General features: G+C 40.7%; 1 protein-coding gene across 3 annotated transcripts in view; it reads left to right on the top strand.

Annotated features, from left to right (window-relative positions):
• Window positions 1–16469, top strand: part of CHD6 (chromodomain helicase DNA binding protein 6) — a 200717-nt gene that overhangs the window by 132939 nt on the left and 51309 nt on the right. For all 3 annotated transcript variants that reach the window (XM_046678724.1, XM_046678722.1, XM_046678723.1), the window contains exons 18-22: window positions 10907–11071; window positions 12306–12485; window positions 13522–13632; window positions 15384–15586; window positions 16256–16455. In XM_046678724.1, coding sequence (XP_046534680.1) covers window positions 10907–11071; window positions 12306–12485; window positions 13522–13632; window positions 15384–15586; window positions 16256–16455 — 859 coding nt within the window. The remainder of the gene's footprint in view (window positions 1–10906; window positions 11072–12305; window positions 12486–13521; window positions 13633–15383; window positions 15587–16255; window positions 16456–16469) is intronic.

Genomic DNA, 16469 nt, shown 5'->3' with positions numbered 1-16469 from the left:
GTCATGTTAACTTACACAGTCATTCACATACATATACATACCCTCATATTTTTTGTAAATGAGTGAAAGCTTTCCTTTAGCTGTAGTTATTTAAGGTTATTGAAGAGCCACAATTCCTATTATGATAGAAGATGGTCGTATCTCCTTTGGAAGATGGGCTTGGCATAGAACATTTGTCTGTGAGTGGATTGAGGCGCATACTGCCTGATGTAAATGTCAGGGCAACGGAAAAGAAAGTCCCATTATGAACAGGTTCTTAACCCCATACCCTAGTGGAATTTTACCATTGCTCCAGAGGTCAGAGTTCACTTGATAGAAAATGTGAGTGTTCACTCTGGTCTCAAACAGCCTGGAAAGCTCTGGGGCAGTCCATGGCTATCCCCAGCCAGGACAGCATGGGAAGCAGTGACAGTGCCAGGACACTGTTTCTTGACTGATTCTAGGCAGACCCCCTCAGAGCCTTGAAGGTGAAGCCAACGTGATTGGTGGATGCTCGGCACAGCTAAAGTAGGTCTGAGTCCCTGAGGCAGGCCTACAGACAAACCAGCTTCCACAGCTGAAGGACGGAGCTCCATTCTCTGAAAAGTCAGCTGAAAATCAGAGAGTGGTATTACCTTTTCTGGTGCATTTTTGTTATTATTATTAAAAGTTCATTCATTCAGCCCTCTCTTTTGATCATTTTACTAGGGTTTTCTGTGCTTTGGGGATAGAATTAGAGGCTCGGGACTTGCTAGAGATATATATATATTTAAATCTAGGTCTTTGTAACATGACATTGAATGTCATATGCTGTTTCCTTTGGTCTTGTTAGAGTCTGAGTAGTTCAGTAAATTATATCCTTCTCCCATACCTAGATCTGAACCAATTAAGAAGTAGACACAGGAGTGCAATGGAGGATCAAAACATCAGCTTTAATCAGTTGTGAAGGTGGGTCAGATGATACAGCTTGACCTGTGGCCAGAATTAGGATTCCTAAAACTCCTGCACATGGGCACACCCTCATCCCAAGATTAACCTTACCCACCCAGAGCGGCTGGCAGTCGTCCTCAGAGCAGAGGCTGCCCTGTTATGTCTGCCAGTGACAGAGAAGGCTCTCTGCTCATCCTCAGCTCAGATGAGGGGGTGGGGTGAGTCTGCAGGAGCTTAGACCATGTCTCGTATTTCACCGATCAGGTCAGTCTCTCCTTTGGAATAAAGAGAGGAAGGAGGATGGAGAGAGACAGAGAGACAGACTCTCTTGTGTTACTTCCTTGGAGTAGATATTTCCTTCTAGAAATATGTGGATAGGGAACTAGGACTCCTGCTGTAGTGTCTGTTCTGTCAGCCGAGCAGTACTTTCTCCTTCCCAAATCCTCCTCCTCCCCCTTTCCAGAAAAGTAAAGGCACAAGTTCGTTAAGATCCAGGATAGGAAATGAGCACTACATAGGGATAACAAGAGACTGGAGTTAGTACTGAAGGACCTCCATAATATTTTCATTTTATTTGGTCTGTCAGAGGTAAACCAGTTTTAAGTTCCTTTAACAGTGAGGTCTAACACAAAGGCGTCAGGTAAATGCCACATACTTCGTCAAACCTCGAATATGTCTGTGTTAGCATCAATGCATGTGAAAAAATCAAGAGTGTAAATTCACCTTTTCTCACCTTCATTCAGGAGGCTCACCTGTGATTGAGTCCTGGTTCGTCACCTGCAGCGGGTTTTGTCTAGGTTTTCTGTAATACCTGTAACACCTGAGGTTAAAAAATGGCAAAGGGTGGTGACAGTAGCCTGAGAAGGAAAAAAAGCAGTGAGAAATTTGTTTCTTTTCTTCTCATTTGGAGGAAGCTGGCTCTGCTGGTTCTGAGGGCAGAGACGGGCCTGTTGGGAACAGCAAGCAGGGTACCATGCCTCCCCTCACAGAGGCCACAGGCACCTTGCTCTTTTGTTGCTCCATGACATCTCTCATTCTTCTCTGGGGAGCTTTTTGCTTTTTGAGGCGAGACTTCCTTAGGGTTGAACAGAGTTCAGAGAAACAGTGGTGGGACTGCACAGTTCTCTCTTCCTGTTGATGAGGTCCCTGAAGGGAGATTCGGAAAGCCTGCGAACAGGTGTACTGGCAGAGAGCACAGCCATAGGGTAATGCAGCTGCTGCATGCCCACGGGATTTTGGAAGGGAGGAGGGAATCCAGCCTGAGGAGCCAGAGCCCCTTCCATGATCACTGGGAAACAGGACTCCAAGGGCCTGACACACTGCTCCGAGAAAGGAGAGGTGCTGGTCCTCTTTGCCACTTCCTCTGCTGCCACCGTATTACTGGCTCCACCTTTTTGTTGACAGTAGGTATGCCTGGAGTTTGAAGGACTAGACTCTATTAAATTTACTTTTCTTTGCTAGAAGAAAATAAGAATTTGTGAATGCTCTGTTACATAATCCAGTCATGCAGTATGTATTTGTTGAACAAATACAGGGTGTGCTGGGCACTATTTAAAGTGTTAGAAACACAGCAGTGAACAAGACCAATAGTTTGTGCACTCATGGATCTTTCGTTTTAGTGGTATAGGGAGACAATAAACAAGGAAAAATAAATGAAATAGTTATAGATAGTAGGACTTATTGCAAAGAAATAAAATAGAATATGAATGATGGGGATTGGGTGCCATGATTGAGAGAATGGTCTAGGAAGGCTTCTTTAAGAAGTTGACCTCTGAGCAGAGACTTAAAGGAGGGGAAGGATCTTAAATTAATGAGATCAGAAAGAAGAATGTTCCAGACAGAGGAAACAAAAAGTGTGAGCACGCAGATTGGGAATGAGCAGAGGTGGCACGCCTGAAGCACAGGTGGGACGGGCACTTACTGTACAGCACAGCCCAAGTAAAGTGAGCCCAGGTTCTTCTGAGTGCTTTCGCACCTCTCTTTTCAATGTCCTCTCTTTTTTCACTCCCTGCTCATTTTTTTATGCTGCCCCAAAATGCCTTTTTCCCTGCTGTCAACTCCTCTCCTTCCTGTTCTCAGCCAGCTCTTGACTGACTTTGGAAATATTTATTGAGCCCTAGGCTCTGGAGAAACAAAAGTACCCCAAGACTGGTTTGGGTGATAAACTGAATCACACAGTAGAAGTAGAGTGTAGTGGGCAGACATTTGTGCACTTTCCCAAAGGCATTTACATTTTGAGAGGGGATGATACCTTAACCCCAAGGAATAGATCTGGAACTGGAAATTTCGGATGCTAGACGTAGGCCTGCAGAGGAGATGGTTGAGGGAGGGAAGGTTCCCGTTGCTCCCTGGTTCATACTGCATAGATAGCCCCTGATTCCTCTTCTGCATGAGTAGGCGGCCTGCAGATGCAGATTTTTAGAGTGCCAGGAGAAATGTAAAGATGCTGAGCTTGAAATAAAACTTGTGCATAGAAAATGGGCTGGGAGACTATACCAGCATGCTAAAAGTTGTTGGGTTCAGATGAGACTAGATAATTTTTTTAACCTCTCTGATTATGTAGATTTTCATTTGAGGAACAAATAGTATTTCAAAGTATTAAAATATGCTTTTTAAATGTAATAGAGCTAATGATTTGGAAAACTAGTATAAGAGTCAAGAGAGGAATCAACATTATGCTTGGATTCTTTGTACCAACTGTTTAATTTTCACATGATTGTAAAGATGTGATAGAAAGTTTTGCCAAGTTCTGGACTTGAAAGTGACAATAGTAAATTCAGCACTGGAATCAATTTGAAATCTGTCACTGTTTGGACAACTGAGCCACTGCCCCTTTCTTCCCATTGTAGTAGTCACTGGGATCTGTACCTGTTGTGTTTTGTTTTGTTCTTTTCCTGAATGTCGCTACTTGTTTCCCTTAGGCCTTTGTTCACCTCAAATGTATTAAAAAGTGATAAACAACTATAAGCCTGCACATCCAACAGGAGAGCATTAGAGCTCTATAATTTTCCCTTGGTGGGGGCGTCACCATGCCCCCTACTTGTAGCCTACCCCAAAGGTTCTGTATTTATCCCTTTGCTGATGTATCTTTTTTGAGCTTCATCTCAGTTGCTGCCCTAGTTCTGAACGTTTCTTACCCTACCATGTTTTTGTATGTGTGAGTTCTGATTAGGAAAATAAGGAATGTATAATTAACTATTCGAGATTTGACTGTAAAATGACAAGTCTCTTAAATGTGGCAGAACTCATCCTGTTATCTTTCAGGTGAGTCATCTTGGGAGAGCATATGTTTATCTCCTGGTAACATTTAGCTGCTTGTGACAGTGGCGCCCCTCCAAACAGAGGTTTGTTTTTCTCAATTAACAGAAGTCCAGTGATGGGTAGTCTAGGACCAGTGAGGTGGCTTCACAATTTTGTCAGAGTCCCAGGTTCCTCTCTTTCTGCTCCACCATCCTCCTCTGTGAGTGTGGTGTACATCCCCTTGGTTCTAAGATGGATACTTCAGACCCCAGGCGGGAAAAATAAGGAAGGAAGGCATGATGCTTTTTTCAGGAAAGCAGAACTTTCCTAGCTATCCCTAATAGACTTCTGCTTCAGCTCATTATCCAGAGCTGCATTACCTCGCCAACCCTGGGAGGCTGAAAATGGTTTCAGTAGAACACGTTGCTTCCATATACAAGAATCAGGGTTCTGGTAGTGAGGAAGAAAGGAAAAGTGGACAATAAGGTGATTGGTAGGGTCTGCAGCATTCCTCTCTTAGGCCTTTGCTCAGAACATTTCTTACACTCCCTCTTGTAATTTACATTCAACACCAGATGAGCCAGAAAAAGAAAATCATTGTCAGTACTTACGGCCGTATATTATTACTGCTTTATAGGTTTCATAAACCATACTACTTACCTTGAGCACTTCCTTTATTTACCAGAGTTACCCATCAAATCTTCTCCTAATAATGAAGATTTACTACCACTAAAGGTACAAAAAGAAGGTATGGCAACTAATTCTAATAGCCAAAGACTGAATACCTTAGGTGTCCAGGAATAGAAGACTGATTGACTAAGCCGTAGTATATTTAGCTTTGATAAAAGAATGAGGAATATCTCTACATACTGCTATGGAGTCATCTCTTGTATATATTATTGGCTGAAAAAAAATAAGGCGGAAAAAGAATGTACAGTCATGCATCGCATACAACAGAGAAATGCATTGTTAGGAGATTTCATTATTGTGTGAACATCGTACAGTGTACTTACACAAACCTAGATGGTGTAGCCTGCCACACACCTAGGCTGTATGCTACTAATCTTACGGGACCACCATCATGTATGCAGTCCATCATTGATTGAAATGTCATTGTGCAGCATATGACTGTGTACTATGCTAACATTTATCTAAAAAGGCTGTGTGTCTATCTGTCTGTCCCCTTCCCCCAGGAAGGATAAAACAAACAGATAACTTTATTTTTAAATGGTTACCTATAGAGAGAGAGAGGGATCAGGATGGATGTGACAGGGATAGAAGCTAGTTTTTCTGAATATGCCTTTGGAACCATCCTAAGTATTTTACAACATTATAAAACAAAATTAATTTTTAAAAACTTCTTATGCTGAAATCATTTTAAACTTAAAAACAGTTGCAAAAAGGTGCAGAGTTCTAGGACCCAGCTTCTCTTAATGTTAATATTTTATGTAATCATAGTATAATTATTGAAAGAATTATTAATTCTGTTTATTACAGAAAATTAACATTGATGCAATACTCTTATTTAATCTACAGATCTTATTCATATTCTTTCAGTTTCCTGTAAATGTCATTTTACTAGTCCAGGATCCAATCCAGGATCCCACGTTAGAAGTCATACCTCCTTAGCCTCGTCAATCTGTGATGGCTCCTGTCTTTCCTTATGTTTCATGACCTTGACACTTTGAAAGAGTACTAACCAGCTGTTTCGTAGAATGTCCCTTAATTTGTGTTTGCCTGATAGGTGTTTGCATTTTTGGCAAGAATATCATAGAAGTGATGTTATATCCTTCTCAGTGAATCATGTCAGGGGATGCATGACGTCAATATATCTTATTACTTGTGATATTAACCTTGATTACTTGGTTGAGGTGGTGTCTGCCAGATTTCTCCACTGTAAAATAACTATGTTTACATTTAAAATTAATCAGTGTCTTGAGAGGAGATATTTTGAGACTTATCCTGTTTCTCATCGTACTTTGCCTATTAATTTTAACATCCGTCAATGGCTAATGCCTTCAATAGTTATTACCATGGTGTTTGGCTAATGGTAATTTTCTATTTGAGTCATTCGTTCTACATTTATTAACTGGAATTCTACTGTAAAGGACAGCTGTCCTTTGTCCCCCATTTATTTATTTATGTCAGTATGGACTCATTTTATTTTATTTTGTGGGTTGTGTTTCATTACTCTCATTATTTATTTTGTTCAGATTTGGTCATTGGGAGGTCCTTAAAGTTGGCTTCTGTGTCCTTTTGACATACTTCCTTCAGCTTTTGAGCACTTCCTTACTTTCTGGCACCACAAGATGCTCAGGTTCATGTTGCTTTTTTCCTGCCACAGCCATGGAATTGACAGTTTCTCCAAAGATCCTTGGTTCCTTTTATTTGAGAATGGCATTTAGAAACCAAGATCTGGCTACTAAATATCTGGCTCATTGCTACTGGAGTGCTGTTACTTCTACACTCTCTGAGCGGACAAAGCTAGGAAATAGTGTATGTGTACTAACACAAGCACTCATAGGACACATCTGTATTCATTCCATCTATCCGTAGTGAGATTTCTGAGTCCATTGCTACACCACGGAATTCATTCTAGTCTCCCCTTCTTCCATATTTGTGACTCCTTTCTCTGGCAGAGAGAAGCCTGGATCTCATTATCATCCACATGATACACACATCCAAATATATACACAATATATTTACTTATTTATTCAATCCCAGTCTACACATAAAGTAGTTCCAGAATTGCTAACCCATTTTCTGTGAAGAATAAATTTACCAGCATATAATATTTGTCTATAGTGTTTTTTGGTCACTAGTCTTACAATATATGATCAAAATACCATTTTCCAAAGTTACTTGGTTTAGGTTTTTTTCCTCCACCCTTTTTATTGTGGTTAAATTAATGAGGGGAAGATCAGTCCCTGAAATTCAAAGCAAAATGAAACAGTTTAATATAGCTATATATCAGGTGGACAGCATAACCCCAAGAGAGAAATTATTTCAAATATCTATATATAATATTTTTTACATTTTCATTTTGATATAATTTCAGTTTGCAACCCTGGTATACCCTTTATCCAGATTCACCAGTTGTTTACATTTTGCCCCATTTACGTTATCGTTTTTGCCCTCTCTAACTCTCTGCCTCTGGGTACCTACATAGACACGCACATGTGCATGCACATACACACACCATTTTTTGTGTGAACCATTGAGAGTAATCTGCCCTCTCAGTGCTTTAGTGTGTATCTCCTAAGTGCAAGGATGTTCTCTTGTATAACTGCAGTTCAGTTTTCAGAATCAGGAAATAAGAAAGAATACTGTCTCCAATCCACAGTTCATATTCAAGTTTTATCATTTCTTTCAACGTCCTTTATAGCTGTTATTCCCCCAGTCTAAGATCCAATCCAGGGGCACCTGTTACATTGAGTTCTCATATCTCTTTAGTCTCCTGTAAATCTGGAAGAGTTCCTCGATCTTTCTTTTTCTTTGATGACCTTGATGTTTTTAAAGAGTACAGGCTAATTGTTTGTAAATTGTCCCTCAATTTGTGTTTGTCTGTATTTCCTCAGTATTGGATTCAGATTTAGTAATACCACTGAAGTGATATGTCCTTCTTCACATAGCACATCAGGAGGAACACGATGTCTCTTTGTCTGATAATATTGACTTTGATACCTTAGTTAAGTGATATCTGCCAGATTTCTCCATTATAAAGTAGCTATTTTTCCCTTTGAAATTAATAAGTAATTTTGGAGAGAGACTTTGAGACTGTGAAAATACTTGTTCCTTATCAAAGTTTTCACCCACTGGTTTTAGTTTCCATTGATTATTTTTGTCTGAATCAGTTATCACTATGATGGTTGCAAAGTGATGAGTTTCTAACTCTGTCACTCCATATTTGTTAGTTATATTCTACTATAAGGAAGAGTTTTTCCTTTTCTCTCATTGATTTATGTATGTCAGTATGAACTCATGGGTTCTTTTTTTTCCTTGAGTTATAATCCATTGCTATATTTATTTTGATGTTCAAATAGTCCTAGACTTCGCCAGCAGAAGCCTCTTCATGTTTCAAGTGTTGTTTTGATATGTCTCTATCATTCTTTGAGTGCTTCCTTATATCTGGCACAGTAATATATTTCAGGCTCATCCTATACTTTGTCTATCCCAGCCCTGGAATTAACCATTTTTCTAACATCCCTTGTGTTCTGTCTTATGATGAATGGTATTTAGAAACCAAGATCTGACAGTTTCTTTGCTACTGGGATGCCACTGCTTCCAAGCCCTCTCAGTGGATATGATATAGCTGGAATACACACACATGCACACACAAAATAGAAGCGTACACATATACATAAAGTGCATTCATGTGTAAGTGTATATTCACACATGTATACAAAAACATACACATATCCGTATCTGTTTCTCTATCTGTATATACGTATGTTTGTATGCACATGCACACACCTAACCATGTGTTAATAGTGATACCTCCAAATCCATTCTGACACCACATAGCTATTCTAGTTTTCCTTCTTTCCATATTTGTAATGTCGTCTTCAAAAGTGAAAATCCTGACTTCTATCATCCCCAGTATATTTACTCACTTGCTCAATCCTAGACGACACAGAAAGTAAGTTTCAGAATTGCTAACCCTGCTACTACACAAAAGAGGCGTACTTCCAAGTGTGTATTTAAAATGCTATAATTTGACTGTACATACTTAGTGGGCTATAACCCTGAGACGGGATAAACAAAAATCTTACATTGTTTTCAGTAATTAGGCTTTTGGGAGATTGTAATGTTACTGTTTTTCTGAGACTGTTATATTTATTGTGGGATAATCAAATGAGTAATGATAGTGGTGTGGTTGAGAACTGAGCTTTTCAACATGGTTAAAAAGAGATACAGATGTGTGGTTGATGAAGTTAAAATCCAATAATCCTAAATTTGAATTAAAAATATCAGTACGATCTCATGATACATTTTGTCTTATATGTGCTATACACGAGGTTGTATATACTGTACACACACCAACACTTACTATTTTTGTCTACTGAATAGACTTAGAAACAGTGACCAACCTAGTAGCAGTGAGCACCCCGAGAGCATCCAGACTGTTGTCTCTTAACTACCATTTCCCACTAAAAGAAACTAGGACCCTTGAAAAAAGAGGCTGCATCCAGGTCTGGGTAGGAAATATATATTAGGAGTGTGGAACATGTCGTACCAGAAAGCAAGGAGCTATCAAAGGCTACTGATCTTTGATATAACATACAGACATGTCTATATCTGTATGTATATGTATATTTGCATGCACGGGCGCACACACACACACACACATACACACACCCCCAACCGTAAGTTCACAATGGTACCTCCAAATCCACTGTAACGTCAGAGTTTATTTTAGTCTCCCTCTTTTCTATTTTTGACTGGATTATGTCAAAAAAAACTTAGGAGCCGACTTGACGAGGCTCCCCCAGGCCATATTTGAACAGCAATAAGAATAACAACTGCAGGGCAATAAAACAGCACATATATTTAAATGCATAACTTCATTGTGTTCCTTCCAAAACCAATAAAAATCTTCATTGGTCACTTTTGTAGGGTGTTATTTTGGAAACTAATAAAGGAATTAAACATTTAGCTTGTCTCTCCTGTGTGAACTGTACATCAGGGTAACCAAAAAAATGATGAAGGGAGATGTAGTCCCTAATGAAATAGTGCATCTAGACAATGATCGTCAATTCAGAAGAAAGACAACCATATATCATGTGCCTCTTGATGGAAATTCAGATACCACCTATGAAATGTACTTGCTAAAAATCAAATCTTGACCTGATCAAGTCTCAAGATATAACTTCCAGTTTAGAGGAAATACAGGGAATAGAGGAACCTATTCAGTGACACACCCAGGATGCAGGAGGCAAAATGTATACTGTAAGAAGCTATAGGACAGATACTTGGTCTCTTCAACAAATAAGTTACATTTGAAAAAAAGGTAGTTCAAAAGTGGGGAGTATCTATAGATTAAGAGAGACTTGAGACATATCAGCCAATTACAGTGTATGGTCTCTTTATTTGAATCTTGATCTAAGCAAGCAAACTGAAAAAAAAAAGTATATGAGATAAGCAAGTAAATTAGAACACTAGCTAGATAGTTGTACTAAGAATTAATTTTTTTAAGTGTGGCATTGGTAATATGTTTTACAAGAGTCATATTCAGAAATACATACTGAAATATGTAATGGTGAAACAATATGTTGCCTAGGATTTACTTCATTAAAAATCTTGGAGAGTAGGGGCGTAATGGAGTTGAAACAGCATTGTCCATAAGCAGTCATTATACATTTTTTCAACTTTTGTCTGTGTTTGAAAATTTCTGTAGTGAAATGAAAAAACTAAAAAGTGATGCTGCCAGCTCTGAGGCATTTCCCAAGAGAGCAGGACAGTGTTCTGGGAATGAGTAGCTGCCCTCAGACCACAAGTTGGGAGGGTATAAAGCCTTGTCCTTCTTATCACTTTATCCCAGCACATAGTAGTCACGCAGTAAATAATGGGTGAAGAAATGAGTGACCTTGAAGGGACAGCTGACAGTTGGGTGAATTATGTTTCGAAATCAGTCCTGTGACTCATAACTAGGAGAGCCAGCGATTTACACCACGTGATATTTAAACATTTTCATGTTCTTTGGGCTGCTGCCATTATATCAGGCTACATGATGCATATGATCCTCCTTCTTTCCCAGGCTCAGGCCCGATGTCACCGGATAGGCCAGAGCAAAGCCGTGAAGGTGTATCGCCTCATTACTCGGAATTCCTACGAGCGGGAAATGTTTGACAAGGCCAGCCTAAAGCTGGGTCTGGACAAGGCTGTTCTTCAGGACATCAACCGAAAGGGCAGCACCAATGGCGTGAGTATGACAGAACATGCTCTGGAGCCTCCAGCGTTCGTCACGCAGCCCGCGCCTCTCTGGATTCTTCTTCCTATGCTTGTTTTAAGATTCACTTTTACTAATTGCAGGTGGATAAAAGAAATTTGTAGGAGCAGTTATGTGGCAGGATTGCCTAACATTTAGTAACACTTCAGTAAACAGTTTTTAACAGTGCCCATTAGATGTCAGTAGATCTTAACACTCTTAACTCTAAATATGGATTGTCACCATGCTTTATCTCACACTCTGGACTTTGAGCTCCCTGAGAGTATAATGGAACCTATTTTATCTGTAGTCTCCGTGGCCCCTAACAGTACTTGGCATATTAAAGATGTTCAATACATGGTGGTCAGTGAATAAATGAATGAATAAATTAGCAGCTTGAAGTATGGCAGTAAATAAAATCTTTTTTTTCTCTCTAGGGGGGATAAAAATTGCAGCTAAGATTCTTAAATTGTACTAAAGTATAGGCAAGCAAAGCAGAATATCTCCTTAATCTCTAGGCTCAGCATCAGAGCTTGGGAATTAAAACCTTCTAAATGAGTTGTCTTTAGTCCAGATATTCTGTATCCTCTTAGCTATGAATATGTTTCTAAGTATAATACTTCAAGTGACCCATGCTGGGAGTCATGGAATTCCCTCTTGTGATTGATATAAAGAGAACCAGATTCTTAATTAGAACCAGGAAAGGGTGTTTTGAACTCTCGTTTCCTATTTTCAACAGGCAGTTGAGAAAATCACACTTGGCACGGGATCCTTTCTTTAGTTAAGAAATGACATCATTTCCAATACTAATGTATTTATTTAATAACACATAAATCATTATTCTTTCGTTTGGTACATCTGGAGGTTTTTAAAGATACAGACTCAAACTAAAATATAAAATAAACATTAACAGTATCCTCTTCGGTGGTGCATAATTCAATGGCTTGTGACATTTGATAGTAACCAATGTCCTGAAGAATGTTAGGGCCATTGGGTCATGTGGGTCTTATCCCAGAGCTCCCTATAGAGGATTGTCTGCCTGTTCTCCCCATAGTTCTCTTGTCTTTATCTGAGTTTTCATTTTCTAAAACTTCTTGTGCATGTCTTTTTTCTTCTGACATGTGCAATTAGTGGAAGAACTGTGTACAGAATCATGAAGGCCAGATTTGAGGCTGTTTTTCTCCTGTGCATTTTACACTTTGTGAGTAGCCTTTGGTGACCTGTCCAGGTGCAGCAGCTTTCAAAAATGGAGGTAGAAGACTTGCTTCGGAAAGGTGCTTATGGAGCCTTAATGGATGAGGAAGACGAAGGCTCCAAATTCTGTGAAGAAGACATAGACCAGATTCTGCAGAGGAGAACCCATACCATCACCATCCAGTCTGAAGGGAAAGGATCCACGTTCGCCAAGGTATAAGTCCTTCTCAGAGTCTGTTGGGGTGGGAGCGAAAGAAAATTGTTTATTCTTTGAGTCTCAACGCCAGGCTTCTGTTTCTCTAAATGTAAACTGTTGAGATTATCTGGCTACACATCTATTCTGTGTGACACTCTGAAGATGCAGATTCTTAGAGGGAGTCTGAATAATGAGTCAGAAGCTATAGAAAGAAAAGCCTTTGGGAGCTGATATTCCTCGGGCAGGATGACACTTCAGTTTGCACTATTCACTGTTCGCAAAGACTATTCTGAAACCCTTGAATGGTCATCTTGGTTCCCTTGTGGAGCCATCCTTGATCAGAGTCAGAAAGTTGAAATTCCGTTGAACTCTCCATTCCTTAAACTCAAGCAAGTACTTTGTTCATTTTATGAGAAAAGGGATTTTATTCATTTAGTCTAGGTGCCTCTTTCCTCTGCCCTTCAGGTCACTAATCGTTTAGAATTCATCTAATCAGACCACTTATCAGATCACTCTCAGGTTTCCCTGGCCACAGGCTCTGTGAGCTTTGTGACCTGTTTGATCAAATCTCCAGTTTGGTGACTTAGGTAAGACTTTTCAGTAGGACATTTTGTGCTGTGAGTCATCTCTCATCTCTGTATGCCTCATACTGCCCAACCCAGTGCCTTTCCTATGGCAGACATTTGGTAACTGGTGAACTTCAAGGAAAATTAAATCTATAGAAGTTTTAAGAATTAACCCTTTCACAGAGAACTAGACATCAATTAGCACATTGTCATTACCTTCCAGGGGTTGTCTTCTGGCTTCCAAGTTTTAAGTTTCAAAAAATGATCCTGTGGGTTGAAATTGTAATTTCGTCACCCAGTCTTTAAAATAAAATTTAAAAAAGAATAGCTTGGAGATTTTTACATTAATTTTGGAGGCTCTGTTAGATGTTTTGCTTTTGAACCCAGGTGGATAATATACTTGAGTTTCTGGTGCAGTTGAAATAACATAGGTGTTCTATAGTTTGTATTGTGTTCAGGTGCAGTTTATTGACTTGTTTTCTTCACAGGCTAGCTTTGTGGCTTCAGGAAACAGAACAGATATCTCCTTAGATGACCCAAACTTCTGGCAGAAATGGGCTAAAATAGCTGAACTGGACACTGAAGCAAAGAATGAAAAGGTACAGCATTAAGAATATTTTATTCCATTGAACATTTCAGGGATATCTTATAGCACCATAAATTCCCACACAGCTCAAGTAATTATTTACTTCTTAGCCTTAGTTCTTAAATGAGATGCTATGTGTAATGCACTTAAAACATGCCTGGCACATAGGCAGAGCTTGATAAATGTTAACTTATAATTTAAAAATGACTTCATGAGACATACAGTCTACTGGGCACCTGAGAAATTAGACAAAAACAGACCTGGAACTGGCCCAAAAGGTCAAGTTCAGCCCTCTGACCCAAGCCAGCATCCCATCCTTGGCCTGTGACTATTTTACCTCCATTTCAACACTTCCTGTGAACATAGGGAACTTCACCTCCGATGAATACTAGGAAAAGGAAAGTAGCATGATGAAGAAAAGTTTGTTGGCTTCACCTCCATTCTTTCAGTATCTTGAATTTTCCTATTTCTGAACATGAGAAAGAGAATGGCCTTGAAATGAAACCAGCTCTGCCACTGACCAGCTGTATGCCTTAGGGCAAGGTACTTGATCTCACTGAGACATGTGAAAAAAGGAGATGAAGATACCCACTTTGCCAAGTTGGAGATAACAGTTGTGACTGTAACTGCCAGCCCATTGTGTGAGGCACTCCTTAAATGTTAGTTTCCCTTCCCTGCGTCTCTGACCTTATCACCTCACTTCGTGATGAGCACACATCACTTTCTACCTGTCTTCTTGGGTGAGTGTTGAACTCTTGTGGGCCCATAAACCCAGGAGACAACCTCTGCTTATGTCTAGCTATATCTGGCTGATTCAGTAACCAGCACCCAGCCTTAAGCATTCTTCTGTAGGATCGCCAGAGGTCGTTTAATCCATCCTCTTTTCTCCTAATAGGAAGATTCTGCAGTCTCTTTTGTAAAACCTGTTGTAAGTGTTTTACAAGATTATAATCAGGAAGTTACTCTTTGTGCAGGACAATGGGCGAGAGGGAGAAGGAAAAGCCCTTGCTCTATAGACAGTAAGGAACCAGTTGGAGCGTTCTAAGGTGGGAAGCGAGGTGATTGAAGCAGGGATGACTCTAGAGATTTATCTGGCCTGTGTAGAGGAGTATTCAGGAGCTTAGGCTAGCTTTTGGAAGGGGTACAGGGAGAAGGGGTGAGAAGCATGAAAGGGTAGAGACTAGAAAAGAGGCGATGGTTATGGCCAGGGGAGCCACCAAGAGTGAATGAGGTACCTGAGTGAGGGATTACGTGTTCAGTGAAAGACAAAAGGTTAGTAGTTAGTGCCAGTGGAAGGGAGAAAATGAAGCAGCAGGAATCTGTGTTTGTCTTCAGAAAGTTGCTGAGCAGATGGAATTCTCCGACTCGACCTGTCTCCAGAGCACAGATTGCCTCCGCATGCTGGGCATAATAGCTGGGGTGCACCACTCCAGTCTTTCTTGGCAAGAGCAGACTGCCACTCTGGGCACTGGGGGGCGTTGCCTGCCCATACCCCTGTTAGAATGACTGCAGAAATAGCAGATGGTAGTGGATAGCACTGGGGGCTGGGGAACATGCCAACTTCAGCAAGTCCCAGAGAATCCTCTCTGCTTGTCAATAGGCACAGCAGGTGTGCTGGGAAGAGCCTGTCCTGCTAGAGGATCAGACCAGAGTGTGATTCTTTCCCAAATGTGTCCTGAGGAACGGCAACAGGATATGCTGGTGCATTGTGATTGGGGGAGAGAGAAAAGGGGCTTTCTCTCCAGCAGTCCTCTCTGTTTCTAGGAAAGCTTAGTGATTGACCGGCCTCGCGTGAGAAAGCAGACCAAACACTACAACTCTTTTGAGGAGGATGAGCTCATGGAGTTTTCAGAGTTAGACAGTGACTCTGATGAAAGGCCCACGAGGTCCAGGCGCCTCAATGACAAAACCAGACGCTACCTCCGAGCCGAATGCTTCCGAGTAGAGAAGAACCTGCTCATCTTTGGGTGGGTGTTGGCTTTGCCTGTTTGTTGTTGTTGTTGTTTTTCCCTCTGTTTTTCAGTCCCTGAGATTTGTCCAGTGTGTCACTCCAATCACCTCGGAGTTATGGACTGATGGAGGATCTGTTAGAGCAAGAGAGAACTTTCTGCCCATGTACCCCTCGGTCATTGTATGCTCTGCTGCCATATTGTAGACGTTATGATTTTCTCATATGCTTGTCACAGCAAATCTCTGTTACTCATTTGCTGCCTGGTACTTATTTCGTGCCTTTTTCCCGCAAGGATATATAAGGAGTCAGTGTACCAGATGATACAGTTAAGGGCTCCGGCTCTAGTAGAAATAGAAGGGTTAGCTTCTGGGAACTCGCCATTGCTTTTGAATATTGTAGCTGGACTCTGTTTTAATTCCAAATTTATTCCCTGCTCCAAATACTTTGATCCCTCTTCTTAACATTCTAGTGGTCATATGACGATCTCAGTGTCCCATGTCCAGGTCACCTTAGTGACATTTGGTGTACAATAGCATGGGGTCCTCGAAGGCCTTTCAGGACAAAGCCCTCTGGGCGATTAAAAGACCCAACAGAGGACAAGAAACACTCTTGGCTCCTGTTTGCGGTGTTGAGGGCATGCATGGCCCTTCCTCCCCCCAATACCTTTTTATATTTCCGCTCTCAGCTGGGGCCGGTGGAAGGACATCCTGACTCATGGGCGATTCAAGTGGCATCTGAATGAAAAGGACATGGAGATGATTTGCCGTGCCCTTCTGGTATACTGTGTCAAGCATTACAAGGGGGACGAGAAGATCAAGAGTTTCATTTGGGAATTGATCACACCTACCAAAGATGGGCAGGCCCAGACCCTCCAGAACCACTCAGGTGAGAGGTGGCAG

The sequence above is a fragment of the Equus quagga genome, chromosome 12, assembly GCF_021613505.1.
Source record: "Equus quagga isolate Etosha38 chromosome 12, UCLA_HA_Equagga_1.0, whole genome shotgun sequence".
NCBI lineage: Eukaryota > Metazoa > Chordata > Mammalia > Perissodactyla > Equidae > Equus > Equus quagga.
Note: the sequence above shows the minus strand (reverse complement) of the source record. Positions and strands in the feature narration are given on the sequence as shown.